The sequence below is a fragment of the Neoarius graeffei genome, chromosome 7 (assembly GCF_027579695.1).
Source record: "Neoarius graeffei isolate fNeoGra1 chromosome 7, fNeoGra1.pri, whole genome shotgun sequence".
Taxonomy (NCBI): Eukaryota; Metazoa; Chordata; class Actinopteri; order Siluriformes; family Ariidae; genus Neoarius; species Neoarius graeffei.
In genome coordinates, this window is record NC_083575.1 from 57312271 (window position 1) to 57326747 (window position 14477).

At 39.0% G+C, this 14477-nt stretch overlaps 1 protein-coding gene and 1 non-coding gene across 2 annotated transcripts in view; both read left to right on the plus strand.

Annotated features, from left to right (window-relative positions):
- Positions 1-14135, plus strand: part of ccdc85a (coiled-coil domain containing 85A) — a 44952-nt gene extending 30817 nt beyond the window's left edge. The window contains exons 3-4 of the mRNA XM_060926060.1: positions 12691-12748; positions 12910-14135. Of these exons, the coding sequence (XP_060782043.1) occupies positions 12691-12748; positions 12910-12925 (74 nt within the window). The 3' untranslated portion in view covers positions 12926-14135. The remainder of the gene's footprint in view (positions 1-12690; positions 12749-12909) is intronic.
- On the plus strand, positions 9793-10198 carry LOC132889838 (small nucleolar RNA snR37). Its single transcript, XR_009655114.1, has one exon. It is a non-coding gene; the product is annotated as a small nucleolar RNA snR37 (small nucleolar RNA).
- Positions 14136-14477: the final 342 nt, after the last annotated feature.

Here is a 14477-nt window from a genome sequence, read left to right on the forward strand (position 1 = left end):
ACGCGGTTTGATCAGATGTTGCTGTGATGGAGTAGAGAAACACTGCAAATGCTGGTCCTGAAGCTGGATTAGTCAGATCACAAGTCCTCCCTCTAATGGTGTAGTGTTTGTGTTTCTTAATCCTGTTTTTGGACCAAACTGAGAGTAATAACAGTCTCTCCACAGCAAAACATCTCCCATCCTTCTCTGTTATTACAGATACTGGGCAATTTCAGGTGAAAATATATCATTGTTCTGACAGTTAAAGCTCTTTATAAGAAAGTCTAAGTCTGTGAGCAGACACTCAACCATGAACTTCAAATCATTAGAGTTTACAGAAAATACTCTCTGATCATCCTATTTTCGATTTGGTATTTTCAATTCCTAATTTGCATTGATTTATTTGTGTACTGTTGAGTTAAACTAAAATATCTCAAACAGAAAGCAAAAAATATATACGGTGTTACAATATTAAAGAGCAATAAATAGACAGCGTTTCACTTTTACTGCTTGGAGAAAGTTTCTAGATATGTGGAAGGAAACTCATTAAGTGAGGCATCATGGGAAAGCCAGAGGAGTCTGGAGGATGGTGGTACAGGCAGGTTCTGGGGAAGTTTAAAGGTAGACTGCCTTTCAGATTTTTCAGGTTTAGGTCATAAAAAGAATTTTCCCTGACACCCAGTTACTTTTGTTTTGTGGACCGAAAGCTACTGAAATCGAATCACAGACTTCCAATTTTATTAGTGGTTTTAAAAATAGAACGATTAATGAATTTAGGGCCACATGGCCCTAAATTCTCTGCTATTTTTTCCCTGCTTCACCATGACACATTACAAGATACTATGTCATGCATCACGTGGTGGGCTTTCCCCGTTCATGCAAGCCATTGTGGGATACAAATGTGAAACAGGAGAGAAAAATGGAGGACGCGAGTGAAACGTGAAAGATTGACTACAGAGAAGAAAAGAAGTTATGTTGTGAAGGAAAATAAGTTATGTTGTGAAGGAAAGGAAACGCAGGACTGAACTAATAAATATCGGCGGTCAGCGAGCACCTCAGTGTGATCAGCTGTTCGTTTAGCGACAAAATGATGTAACTGTCAGTGCAGGGTCAAGGTAAACCTGTAATAATGCAACACTGCAGTAATGTAACACTGGATGCTAGCTACCGTAAAACCCAAAAGAAGAAGGAAAAGAAGAAGAAGAAGAAGGTAAACCTGCGCATGCGCACATGGACTTGCTTTGTCTGTTTGACTGTGCAAAGCAAGTGATTTCATGCACATTATTTGCTTGGGAATCCCCCTCAAATTAAATAACTTTCCCAGCCACAGAATGGCCTGATTTTTTTAAAAGACATTACAGAAATAAACATTTATCACAATGACCAAATTTCAGAGGGAACTAAATTTCACTGATTTTATGAAATCGAAAGGCCGTCTAGTTTTAAAGTTTTCAGTTTTTTCCTCCATAGGCAGGGTGCTAAGTATTCTACAGAGAGCAATCAGGAATTTCTTCTAGCTTTGGCCTGTAAAGTAGGCCAACAGCTGCTTCTCCTCTCCCATTAGCATATTCACTTTGAAGCCAAATGCCCTCTGTTATTTTGCTGAAGATATTTAATACATTAATATGCACGCACACATTTAACCTGTTATTGCACCCTTGACTGTTGCTGCTGGAGTGCTTGTTAACAAGAAAAACAACAAAAGAAGAAGCATTTAAGAAATGTATCTTGTTCGGGGGCTATACCGTAGGGTGCTTTTACGTAATTATTTTTCATTAAAGCTTTCAATCTCAGCACGGGTCATGCTGAAGCATGTGTGCGATAACAGATGTGTCCATCATTTCTTTGTTCTTTGTCCCCTAAAAGCCCTGTGATCTTTTATGAACAGACCTTACCATGTTGTATAATGATGTGTGTGATATGCTTCTGATTATCAGTCTGGATGTGTGTTTTCTCTTTGATGTCCTAGGTATATTGTGTTTTCATTGATAAAGGATATGTCTTTCTTCTTTTCTTTGCTCTGTTGAAAAAAAAATTTAATTTAAAAGCAACAAACTACAAAATTAGCCAGAATATTGGTCAAAGCTAAACAGGCTTTTACATGCATGCATTCTATGTACTGTATTTCTCCATTTTCTCCACCTTGCCTCATGTTTGGTAGGATGGGAAATCTTTGTTATTCTGACTTGAAAGCATGCATGCATTGCCTGTTCAGTTACTGGATAAGCACTTGTAGTACTTATCTAACATTAGCTAGTATTAGCATATCATTAGCCTCATACAGAATAATTATCTTCCTAATTTTTAATAGTACGCAAGCAAGTTTGGCAATTTATCAGTTTCAAATTCACTAGTTTACTCAGCCTTGCTAACTAACATTTGCTGAAATAATGAGCGAGAGTTAGCAATAGCATGGCTTTCTGGAAGGAAGAAAGATCTGACTCACAGGAATCCATGGGAATAAGTAACAATGTTTGGTGTTTCTGCTTGGTTATTTACCCTCCCACAAGAATATTCCTGCGTTTTCAGTCCCTCCGCCCTGTGGGAAGATCTAAGATAGGGTTCTGCACAGCTACACCGTAAAAAATACTAAGACATGTCTAGGGTATTTACATGAAACACCGGGGTATTTAAATAATATTTCAGTGTCTTCTAGGAAGCCATAGGTGTATATGGAGGGTGCAAGAAAACACGCATGTCTATTACAGTATAAAGACACCGGTGTCTATCATTAGACACAAGACATGTCTTCCAGGCATTGCTAAATACCCTAGACATGTCTTCCAGGTATTTTTAAATACCCAAGACTTGTCTTCTAAGTGTTACGTTCAGGGATATTTAAATAAGACATGTCTAAGCCCTTTTTATTTACAGTGTAGAAGAGCTTATGTGTTTGTTTATTGAGTGACCCAGTGGATGCCCTTGTGAAGGTCAGCAGGGAAGCCCGCTACTGTCTCTGATGAGAACAGGAGGAGTCTGGAGCACCTGGAGACAACAGGACAGATTATAGGAGTGGAGACAGTGGAGGAAAAGAACGAGACTTCTCATTATAGAGATTGTAGACAGCAAGGAGGAATAAAGGATAAAAATGGTTAAGATTTGGACTCAAACATTGTAATACACTCAGCTCACTCGCACGCACGCATGCACGCGCACACACAAAGTTGATTAAAGACTATTAGTGTTCAGTTTCCATCTGGCAAAACAGGCTTGTTCTATCTCAATATAACATGCTACTGAATAATCTATTGCTCTACTGCTTGAAATCTGATCAAACATACTGCTACATATGTCAGTACCCTGGGGTGCATGTGGGTAGGTGTGAAGTTTTCTGAGAAACTTCAGAATAAGTTCAGAATAAGGCACACTCAATGTGAGATCAGGGGTGTTTCATTAGAGCTAACAACACATGTAGCACCTACTGCAGGCAGGCCCAGTATTAAACACCGTTATTTATCTCCACATGCTTAACTCGACCTCTGTTACCTCTTGTGTTTTGCTGCTGGATTGTCACTTTAAAGTGATGTTCTTAGGCAGGGATGGGCAATATTTCTGATAAATTGGAAATACTTATTAAAAAAACCTTTTATTTCTCTATTTGTCATTTTCCATTTTGTAATTTTACTATACCAAAAAGTATTCTTACTGAAGCACATTCTGTTTTTGACTCTAAGTGATTTTAGAGTATCGCTCACACCAGAGATACTCTACAAGTGGAACACCTCTGATAGAATTAAAGACTAACACCTTGTGTAACACACCAGACTCAGATAGAGAGGTGCTTTAATACAAAGTTTGAGCGTACACGTTGAAATCATAAACTAATTTCAGCAGTCATCAGTCAGAGCATGAGAAGTCAACAATCCTGCCAAAGGACAATCCAAAAGAGTAAACAAATTAAACAGGCAGAGGGTTGTACAAAGCATAAACGGTCAGTAGGATATCACAATGCTTGGCAAGACTTCACAATGAATGAGTGACCTTGGCATCTTCTTGACCTTGGGATAAAATCAATATTTCTCAAAGTCAAGGATGTATCTCTGGCCTGACGGGTCCTTTCAAGTGGGGTCCTTCAGAGGTTAGGCAGGTGTACAGTACTGTGCAAAAGTCTTAGGTACATGTAAAAAATGTTGTAGACCAAAAATGGCTTAAAAATGAAATTTAATGTTTCAACATTAAAAAAATACCATAAGCAGCAGTAAGCCATAATAAATGAAACAAAGACAGTATTTGGTATGAGACGACCCTTTGCTTAAAAAAAAAAAATAGTAGTTTCAGGTACAATGAGTGCAGTTTTATAAGGAAATGAGCTGTAGGTTTTACTGAGCATCTTACAGAACCAGCCACAGTTCTTCTGGACACTTTGACTGTCACACTTGCTTCTTAATTTTGCAGCAAAACCCAGTAGCCTTCATTATGTTTTCTTTTTTAATCTGAAAAGTGGTCTCTTATGTAATATGCTGCTCAGACACAAACTTTTTTTCTGTCACATTTAATTTTGTGCTGGAAAATGAACGTTTGGACTCTAAAATATTTTTGTACTGACTCAATAATGTAGAAGTCATAAAATAGGAATATAACAAAGTTTGTGTGAAAAAAATAGGGTGCCTAAGACCTTTGCACAGTACTGTATGTCATTGAAAAGGTCTTGCCATGTAGATATGCGTAGGATTTTGGGTGCTTTAAGAACAGTGAGGATACATACATGCATCCCTGAAAATTCTCTGAATGGAGGACTCTGTCCTTGGTAGAATTCGAAGGATTGTCGACTTTGGAAGAGTCCTTTGTTGGGATTTGATGACATGGCATCCTTGAAAACTAGCCATTAAATATTCATCCTGAGAAACATCCAGGAAATGAATCATGAGGGTTTGGCAGAGGTTGCGTTAGAACATTAGGTACCATGACCTCTGCTGGTGTGGAGGAGTAATGGTATAGTACTTAATTAACCCCTGAAAGTCCCAGATTATTATTCAGTTATTCACATTAAACTATTACTCAGACACTGCTGAAAATTATTCAGTATCTACAGAAAGAGTAAGGGTAGTATCTCACTGGGCTGCGACAGCCTGCGACTAGTTGGAGACACAACAATTGTGATAAAATATGCGAATTAGTGACAGTTTTCACTTGGAATCACACTAAATTGATATACGCATATTTTATCGCAATTGTTGTGTCTCCAACTAGTCGCAGGCTGTCGCAGCCCAGTGAGATACACTCGCACTTCCTATCTCACGGAAACTGACTTGAGAAGGGTTTGTGACGGCTTTGCAACACCAGCGACGCATTTGCGGTTATTTTGAGAGAAATGTTGTCGCACTTATTTTTTGAACATGTTCAAAATTTCAGTGACGAAGGAGTGACACTTTGCGACTCATGCGAGGAAATTGAGAAGCCCCGCGAATGTTTCAAGACACTTTTTAAACTCTTTCGCGAATGACGTTCGCAATTTGTCGCAAGCTGTCGCAGCCCAGTGAGAGACTGGCTTAACAGGAAAGGTATGACATTACGAGAGTGAGGAGTCAAAGTCTGGACTTGCCAACAGGTCCTGGGAGTTTAAGGTAAAAGTGTCAGGTACTGTAGAAGGACATAGAAAGGTTACTATTCTTAACATGGGAAAGTATTGGACAGTTTTACTGCATCTGGTGTAAACTGGGCTTTATTCATTCTTTTTTCCAGTTCAATATCTATGGGACGACTGATGGAGTCATTTAGGTCAAGAATGGTAATCTGCTTTGTGTGTTGAAGAGGCCTCTTCTAAATAGAACAGCAGAACATATTGCACTATTTAATTAATTGATATAGCACAGGATTTTAAGTTATGTAAGACCTAAATTACCAATAAAACAAACAAACAAAAAAAAAAACTAGCTTGAACATGGGCTCACAGAGACTGTGATTGTTCATAGTTTGAGCCTTTAACCAATGCATTCTTCAGGGACATGTCAATGCAGAATTGTTTTTGTGTGTATGATGAGAAATTGTACAACAATGTTTTTTATATTACGTTCTGGGGATCTACTGCCCTGTACAGTTTCCAGATATCCCCTGCTCCCAACACACCCATCCTAATTTATGAAGGACTTAATAATACGTAGTTGATGAGCTGAATCAGGTGTTGTGGGAGCGAGGAAACCTTGAAGCTGCAGAGCAGTGGAACTTCAGCACTGGTGTTGAGAAGCCTTGCTATATAAGCCTTAATAAAGACAGATATTGCACATATTCTCTCCCAGCTTGGCTTTACATCAAACACAGACACAGTGAAAGGACCAGCGGGAATATAAAAGGCCATTTCCACCAAGGCTCTGTGGACGCACAAAGAAAATATATGACTGCGCAAAGAAATGTTGTTTTATGCAAACTCATTGCTGTTTGTGGGTGCATGTGTTGACTGCATCAATACTGAAACTACAGTACTCTAATAGACCTGGATGAGGAAGAGGATTATGACATTGTCGGCAGTGTATGATGTGTGGGTGGCTGCCCTTGTTCAAAAAGAGGTGGTTTCTTTATGAAAGCAGGTTCTTGAGATGCTCATGAATCATTAATGAGTCTTATGCAGAGTAACTATATCTGCAAAAACAAAACAATCAACTTCTTGTTTTTCTTTTCTTCAGAAGTAGCTCTTGGGCTCTATACTAAAGTATGATTAGAAAGAACATATTTTGAATGCGTATTGTAGGTTGAATAATATGTTTGTGTACTGTATGTGGTGAAGAAACACAGAGAGAGAGAGAGAGAGAGAGAGAGAGAAATCAATCTTGTCATCATCAGTGTGCAGAAGTGTCACTTGAACGACAGGTGCTTTTCATTACCATACACTCTGGATCATGCCTGAAGATCGTGTGTGTGTGTGTGTGTGTGTGTGTGTGTATGTGTGTGTGTGTGTGTACAAAGTGCTATAATGTGTGAAGAACCTGAAATACTTACAAAATTCTGAGAATACATTGAAAATCTGGCATTTTTAAAATAATTAAGTAGGAAATAAACAGAAGGTTTAAGAATGTCGAAATACTTCAAACAAAGAAAGTCAGGGACGTTTCCAGCCCGAGAATCTGACAGATGCACATTTGCAGAAATATTTTCACTAATTTTACCTGATTGCTATGGATTTTTGTTTTTAAGATATGCTAATATATATTATCAAGTCAACACACCATGTACGATGATGCTTCAGATGCTTCATTTATTAATATCATACTGTTTCAGCAATGCTTTTATATTGCATGCATAAATCACATTTAATAACAATGTAACAAATTAGCTAGGTATTCATAAGCCTGATATTATAAACTGTTATATAGCTTACTGTTTCTTGTCTTTCTTGATGGAAAATGTTCCAAGTTTCCCTCATTTCAAATTCAGTTTCAGCGTTTTCATCGCCATTGTCAATGATTGTTCTGCTGTTGTTGCATGATCAGGCTAGTGGTAAAACGACCTCTTTCTGGAACATTTTATTGGTTTGACCTAGATTCTTTTTCTCAGGTCACACTATACAAAGCATCGTGAGAATACAGGTAATTAGGTCAGGGAAGCATCACTGCTTACCACAGGTGGTCAAATCCTGAGCCACTGGTCTGTTGGTTGAGCGTGGCTATAGCCCATGTACAACCCCGATTCCAAAAAAGTTGGGACAAAGTACAAACTGTAAATAAAAATGGAATGCAATGATGTGGAAGTTTCAAAATTCCATATTTTATTCAGAATAGAACATAGATGACATATCAAATGTTTAAAGTGAGAAAATGTGTCATTTAAAGAGAAAAATTAGGTGATTTTAAATTTCATGACAACAACACATCTCAAAAAAGTTGGGACAAGGCCATGTTTACCACTGTGAGACATCCCCTTTTCTCTTTACAACAGTCTGTAAACGTTTGGGGACTGAGGAGACAAGTTGCTCAAGTTTAGGGACAGGAATGTTAACCCATTCTTGTCTAATGTAGGATTCTAGTTGCTCAACTGTCTTAGGTCTTTTTTGTCGTATCTTCTGTTTTATGATGTGCCAAATGTTTTCTATCGGTGAAAGATCTGGACTGCAGGCTGGCCAGTTCAGTACCCGGACCCTTCTTCTACGCAGCCTATGATGCTGTAATTGATGCAGTATGTGGTTTGGCATTGTCATATTGGAAAATGCAAGGTCTTCCCTGAAAGAGACGTCGTCTGGATGGGAACATATGTTGCTCTAGAACCTGGATATACCTTTCAGCATTGATGGTGTCTTTCCAGATGTGTAAGCTGCCCATGCCACATGCACTAATGCAACCCCATACCATCAGAGATGCAGGCTTCTGAACTGAGCGCTGATAACAACTTGGGTCGTCCTTCTCCTCTTTAGTCTGAATGACACGGCGTCCCTGATTTCCATAAAGAACTTCAAATTTTGATTCGTCTGACCACAGATCAGTTTTCCACTTTGCCACAGTCCATTTTAAATGAGCCTTGGCCCAGAGAAGACGTCTGCGCTTCTGGATCATGTTTAGATATGGCTTCTTCTTTGAACTATAGAGTTTAGCTGGCAACGGCGGATGGCACGGTGAATTGTGTTCACAGATAATGTTCTCTGGAAATATTCCTGAGCCCATTTTGTGATTTCCAATACAGAAGCATGCCTGTATGTGATGCAGTGCCGTCTAAGGGCCCGAAGATCAGGGGCACCCAGTATGGTTTTCCGGTCTTGACCCTTATGCACAGAAATTCTTCCAGATTCTCTGAATCTTTTGATGATATTATGCACTGTAGATGATGATATGTTCAAACTCTTTGCAATTTTACACTGTCGAACTCCTTTCTGATATTGCTCCACTATTTGTCGGCGCAGAAATAGGGGGATTGGTGATCCTCTTCCCATCTTTACTTCTGAGAGCCGCTGCCACTCCAAGATGCTCTTTTTATACCCAGTCATGTAAATGACATATTGCCAATTGACCTAATGAGTTGCAATTTGGTCCTCCAGCTGTTCCTTTTTTGTACCTTTAACTTTTCCAGCCTCTTATTGCCCCTGTCCCAATTTTTTTGAGATGTGTTGCTGTCATGAAATTTCAAATGAGCCAATATTTGGCATGAAATTTCAAAATGTCTCACTTTTGACATTTGATATGTTGTCTATATTCTATTGTGAATACAATATCAGTTTTAGAGATTTGTAAATTATTGCATTCCGTTTTTATTTACAATTTGTACTTTGTCCTAACTTTTTTGGAATCGGGATTGTAGCCAGCTAGCAGTAAACAAATACACCATGACCGATGCCAAATGATGCACATACACTTCTGACTGATGCATGTGGATTGGTTGCATTGGTCTGGATCCATCCTTGAAAGTAAATGCTCAGGATCCTTCACTATTTCTAGGTCCCTATTTAAATGTAAGCATAATTGCGATATTGGCAATATTAACTGCATTGTACAAAACGTCAGATTTTCCTCATGCCTAATCTCTTCCACTGAAGCACGCATGTGTTCAGACAACACTCCCATGGATTTGATTTAAAATGTATTGTAAGATTTTGCACACACTTGTGGGTGTCAGTAAAGCCATTGAGAACAACAGCACTATATGGGGTGCCATGTGTCACCGGGCCCATTTCGTGGACGAAATGCATTTTGTCATCACAAAATGCATTTCGTGGGACGAAATGCATTTCGTCCATCACGAAATGCATTTCGTTGGACAAAATGCATTTCGTCCTTCACAGAATGCATTTCGTCATCACAAAATGCATTTCGTCCCACAAAATGCATTTCGTCCATCACAAAATGCATTTTGTCCATCACGAAATGCATTTCATCCATCACGAAATGAATTTTGTCCATCATGAAATGCATTTCGTCCACAGAATGCAATATGGTAGATCATGAAATGAATTTCGTCAATCACAGAATGCATTTCGTCCATCACGAAATGCATTTCGTCCATCACGAAATGAATTTCGTCCATCACAAAATGCATTTTGTGCACAGAATGCAGTATGGTAGATCACGAAATGCATTTCGTCCATCACAGAATGCATTTCGTCCATCACAAAATGCATTTCGTTGGACGAAATGCATTTCGTGATGGACGAAATGCATTTCGTCTGACGAAATGCATTTTGTGATGGACGAAATGCATTTCTTCCGACGAAATGCATTTTGTGATGGACGAAATGCATTCTGTGATGGACGAAATGCATTTCGTGATCTATCATAATGCATTCGTCCGGCGAAATGCATTTCGTGATGGATGAAATGTATTTCGTGGGACGAAATGCATTCCGTGATGGACGAAATGCATTCCGTGATGGACGAAATGCATTCCGTGATGGACGAAATGCATTTCGTGATGGACGAAATGCATTTCGTGATGGACGAAATGCATTTCGTCCGACGAAATGCATTTAGTGATGACGAAATGCATTCTGTGATGGACGAAATGCATTTAGTCCGACGAAATGCATTTCGTGATGGACGAAATGCATTTCGTCCGACGAAATGCATTTTGTGATGACGAAATGCATTCTGTGATGGACGAAATCCATTTCGTCCAACGAAATGCATTTAGCGATGACGAAATGCATTCTGTGATGGATGAAATGCCTTTCGTCCATGAAATGGGCCCGGTGACACATGGCACCCCATAGCACTAGCCAGACTACAAACATGGACACTCAGAACTACAACTCCCAGAAAGCACAGCGCCCCCGTCACCGGCCTATTAACATCAGTTGTCGTCCATTCACTAATCATCAGTCACGCTATTTAAGCTCCTCACACGCACACCTTCAGTGCAAAGTATCGTTCTGTGTTTCTCCAGTTCATACGAAGCCTTTCATTCTCAGCCTGCCTCTCGTATTTCTGACCCTCACTTTATCTCTTTGTTTACGTTACCTGTCTTGTCTCTATTGCCCTGTTTACTGATCGACCGACCCTTGCCGGCTCTTTGACTATGCTTTCTGTCTCATGATTTGGCTTCGTTACCAGTTTGTGCCCCGCTCTCCCCTGCGCATACATCCGTAAGTGCCTGCATTCTGACAGTGAGGTCCATGCCAGCTGGAGTGCACACTGTCACTAAAGCAAAACGGGGACAAACCAAATACTAAGAAACTCTGAAATTCATGTAAATATTTCAAAGTCCCAGCAAAAGTGAAAGGTAAGCTGTATAAGACGGTAGTGAGACCAGCTATGATGTATGGATTGGAGACCATACCCTTAATGAAGAGACAGGAGGCAAAGTTGGAGGTGGCGGAGTTGAGGATGTTAAGGTTTGCAATGGGAGTGACAAGGTTGGACAGGATAAGGCATGAGCACATCAGAGGGACAGCACATGTGGACAGCTTGGGAATTAAGCTAAGAGAGATGAGACTGAGATGGTATGGGCACATCCTGAGAAGAGATGCAGAGCATGTTAGAAGGAGAATGTTGAGGATGGAGCTGCCAGGCAAACGAAAATGGGGAAGGCCAAAGAGGAGATACATGGATGTGGTGAGAGAGGACATGAAAGTGGCAGGTGTGGTAGAGAAGGATGCGGAAGACAGGGAGCAATGGAGACGAAAGATCCGCTGTGGCGACCCCTAATCGGGAGTAGCCAGAAGAAGAAGAAGATTTCAAAGATTCCACTTTTCACTCAAGATGCTGTCAATAATATAATTTGTTATGAAAATTGTTGTAAATTAGAAATGAATGGAAAATAGAAGGACTAGTGGTATCAGAGGTTTGGACCCACTGTAGCTTTCAAGTTCTGCAGGGATAAAGGAATAAAGTTAGTATGGGGGAGAAAGAAAGAAAGAAAATAGTTGTGAGTGAGCTTAATGAGAGCAGAACATGCTGCCATGTTTGGTGATATTCCGCTACATGCATTCTGGGTTAAACACTGCAGTGCACAGTCTTCAGCTGCCAAGTAAACCAACAAATGCAAAACGATATATGGGTTATAGTGGAGTCAGTAATAACACGTCACTGGAGTGCTAAAAATGCTACTACCTATCAGTAACTTGGTATTATCAGGAACTTGGTATTACTATTATGAGACCTTTATGATTTAGTGTTGAAGCATGGGGTATAATACATTATAGGCATACAATTATTACACATATACCTAAGAACACTCTTTGAAAGGTAGGCAAATCCATTAATTATTGCTAGTTGACTATGCCAATTCTCTAATAATGCTGTAGCAAACATGGTAAACATAATGGACTTGTACTATTTTTTTGTAGGATTTCTCTGGCATTATCTTTATAATGAGCAGACGAACTGATTAGATTTTGGAATCAAGCCAAATAGGGTCAAGTTCACAGCAAGGTAAAATGTCTGAAATACATTTTATTCAATAGCTATTCTATTGGCTCTATAAAAGTAAAAACAATCCACTTTAAGATTTGTTAAGAACCAATAATATGGCATAGGTGCCAAAAATTAAGCCTTACTTTTACGCATTTCCTTAGTGCTGCTGTCCCATTTATACCAGCCCGCCCTGAGTGTAGGTCTTACTGTACATATACAAAAGCTTAATCAGTAAGCCATTTCCCTACTTAGTGAATATATACAATTCTATGTAAATTGAAATATCCCTCTTGTGTTAATTTTATATTAATTTTGTGCAATATTCTGGACTCATGACTAATTGTTTTATGCACCATTTTACTACCACCACCACCACCACCACCACTAGTATTGTGTACTGTTGATTTGTCAGTATTGTACTGTTGACATATTTTTTCATACACAGCTCTGCTATCTGCTGGCTGCTGCACCACCTCCTGTAGAAGTGTCAAGCTTTGGGACAGGTAAGATTTAACGGTTATATACTGTCATAAATCTGAGAAATGATGTCCCTTTCTGAATCTGATAAATGATGGTCTTTTCTGCACATGCACACACCACACACACTCACAGAGAGAGAAAAAATTCTTGTCATGCTAAACAGTGCACTGATTTCCCTCTGCAGCTTTGATGCCTCCTGACCATTGCCTTGACTGGAATACGACACTGGGTTCCTGGCTTTGCAGGAGCCCAGATCGCCGCTGTCTTTTGCACTGGGAGAGAGAGAGAGTGCACAATATTGTGCAGCAGTCAGTGTCTTGTGTCTTTTCCACCTCATGCTGGTTTCAGGTGTCCTGTTTCCCCTGTTAGAGCTCTGTACAGCAACTACAACAACAACAACAACAACGACAACAACAGCAACAACAACAACAAAACTGGAAAAGGGGTTTCATTAGGAGGGAGAAGGCTAGAACCCCTAACTAGAATTCTGTAATGGGAGATGCTCCCTCTGTTGCCAACAAAGTAGACCTACCTCCTTGAAATGAACGCAGTTGAAAATGAGTGTAAACATGTGAAATGGGACTCAGAGGCTAACACCCTTCCTGTTTACAGACGCCATGCACAACTTCATATGAACAGTAAAGAAGTATTTCTAATTGGAGCCACTTGTAAATTTAATTGGACTTGCTGTGTATCAGAGGAAATTGAAAGAAAAAAAGTATTATCATAGCAATCACTGCCTTGCTTCTGTTAAGAGCTTTATGGCAACCATAAGTTCATTATTACAACATTATAAATCACATTATTAAAAGTGGAGATGGTACAAACAAAACATTGCTCTTATCTATCAACAAGTGACTGCTGATGAACCCTGTGGAAGATGAAGTGCGAAATGAACAAGATGCTTTTTTGGAAGCACAACGTCAACTTTAAAATGCCCCTTCCCCTCTCAGTCAAGATAAATGGACCATTCCAGGGGGGCAAATATTTAATATATAGAAAGCATTCAAACAAACAAACAAACAAACAAACAAACAAACAAACAAACAAACAAACAAACAAACAAAAAACAGTCTCCCACTCTTTCCATACTAAGTACCATCATGCCTTGCTTCTGCCCAGGTGTTTCTGTGAACTTCTGCTCTGATAGAAAATAGAACAAATGCACACAAAACATATGCATATTATATTTTATATGAGAATAATGCTTCATGTGGGAGAACTGGACAGCACACAGTTGTATACTTGCGTAAGTGATTTTTGGTAGCCCTTTATTTATTAGGCCTAGATCAGAAGTCCTGTGTGCCAACCATTGATCCGCCAGTATAAATCAGTATTACATACAGTACAAGCTACTTTGTAACCTCTTTGACCTGTGATCTTTTTTATTTTTGTTGACAAATTATATGAGACAGAACCAATATTAATATATAAAACTTTTATGTTTTTAAAAAGTAAAGAGTAGTTTATCTGCTTAGTTTTTTAAATATGATGATTATTATTTTTGACGTACTGGTATTATATAAATATATATGGTTATTATACTGAGAGATCTGTATGTATATAATAAAAATTGTCTTCTTTATGTAAATCACTTTTATTTGGATGACTCTCATTTATTATTATTATTATTATTATTATTATTATTATTATTATTTATGATTATATTTTGCAGTGCAGTAGGCAGCATTGCCACCTCATAGCTCCAGGATCCCAGTTCAATCCTGAGCTCAGGTTACTGTCTGTGTGGTA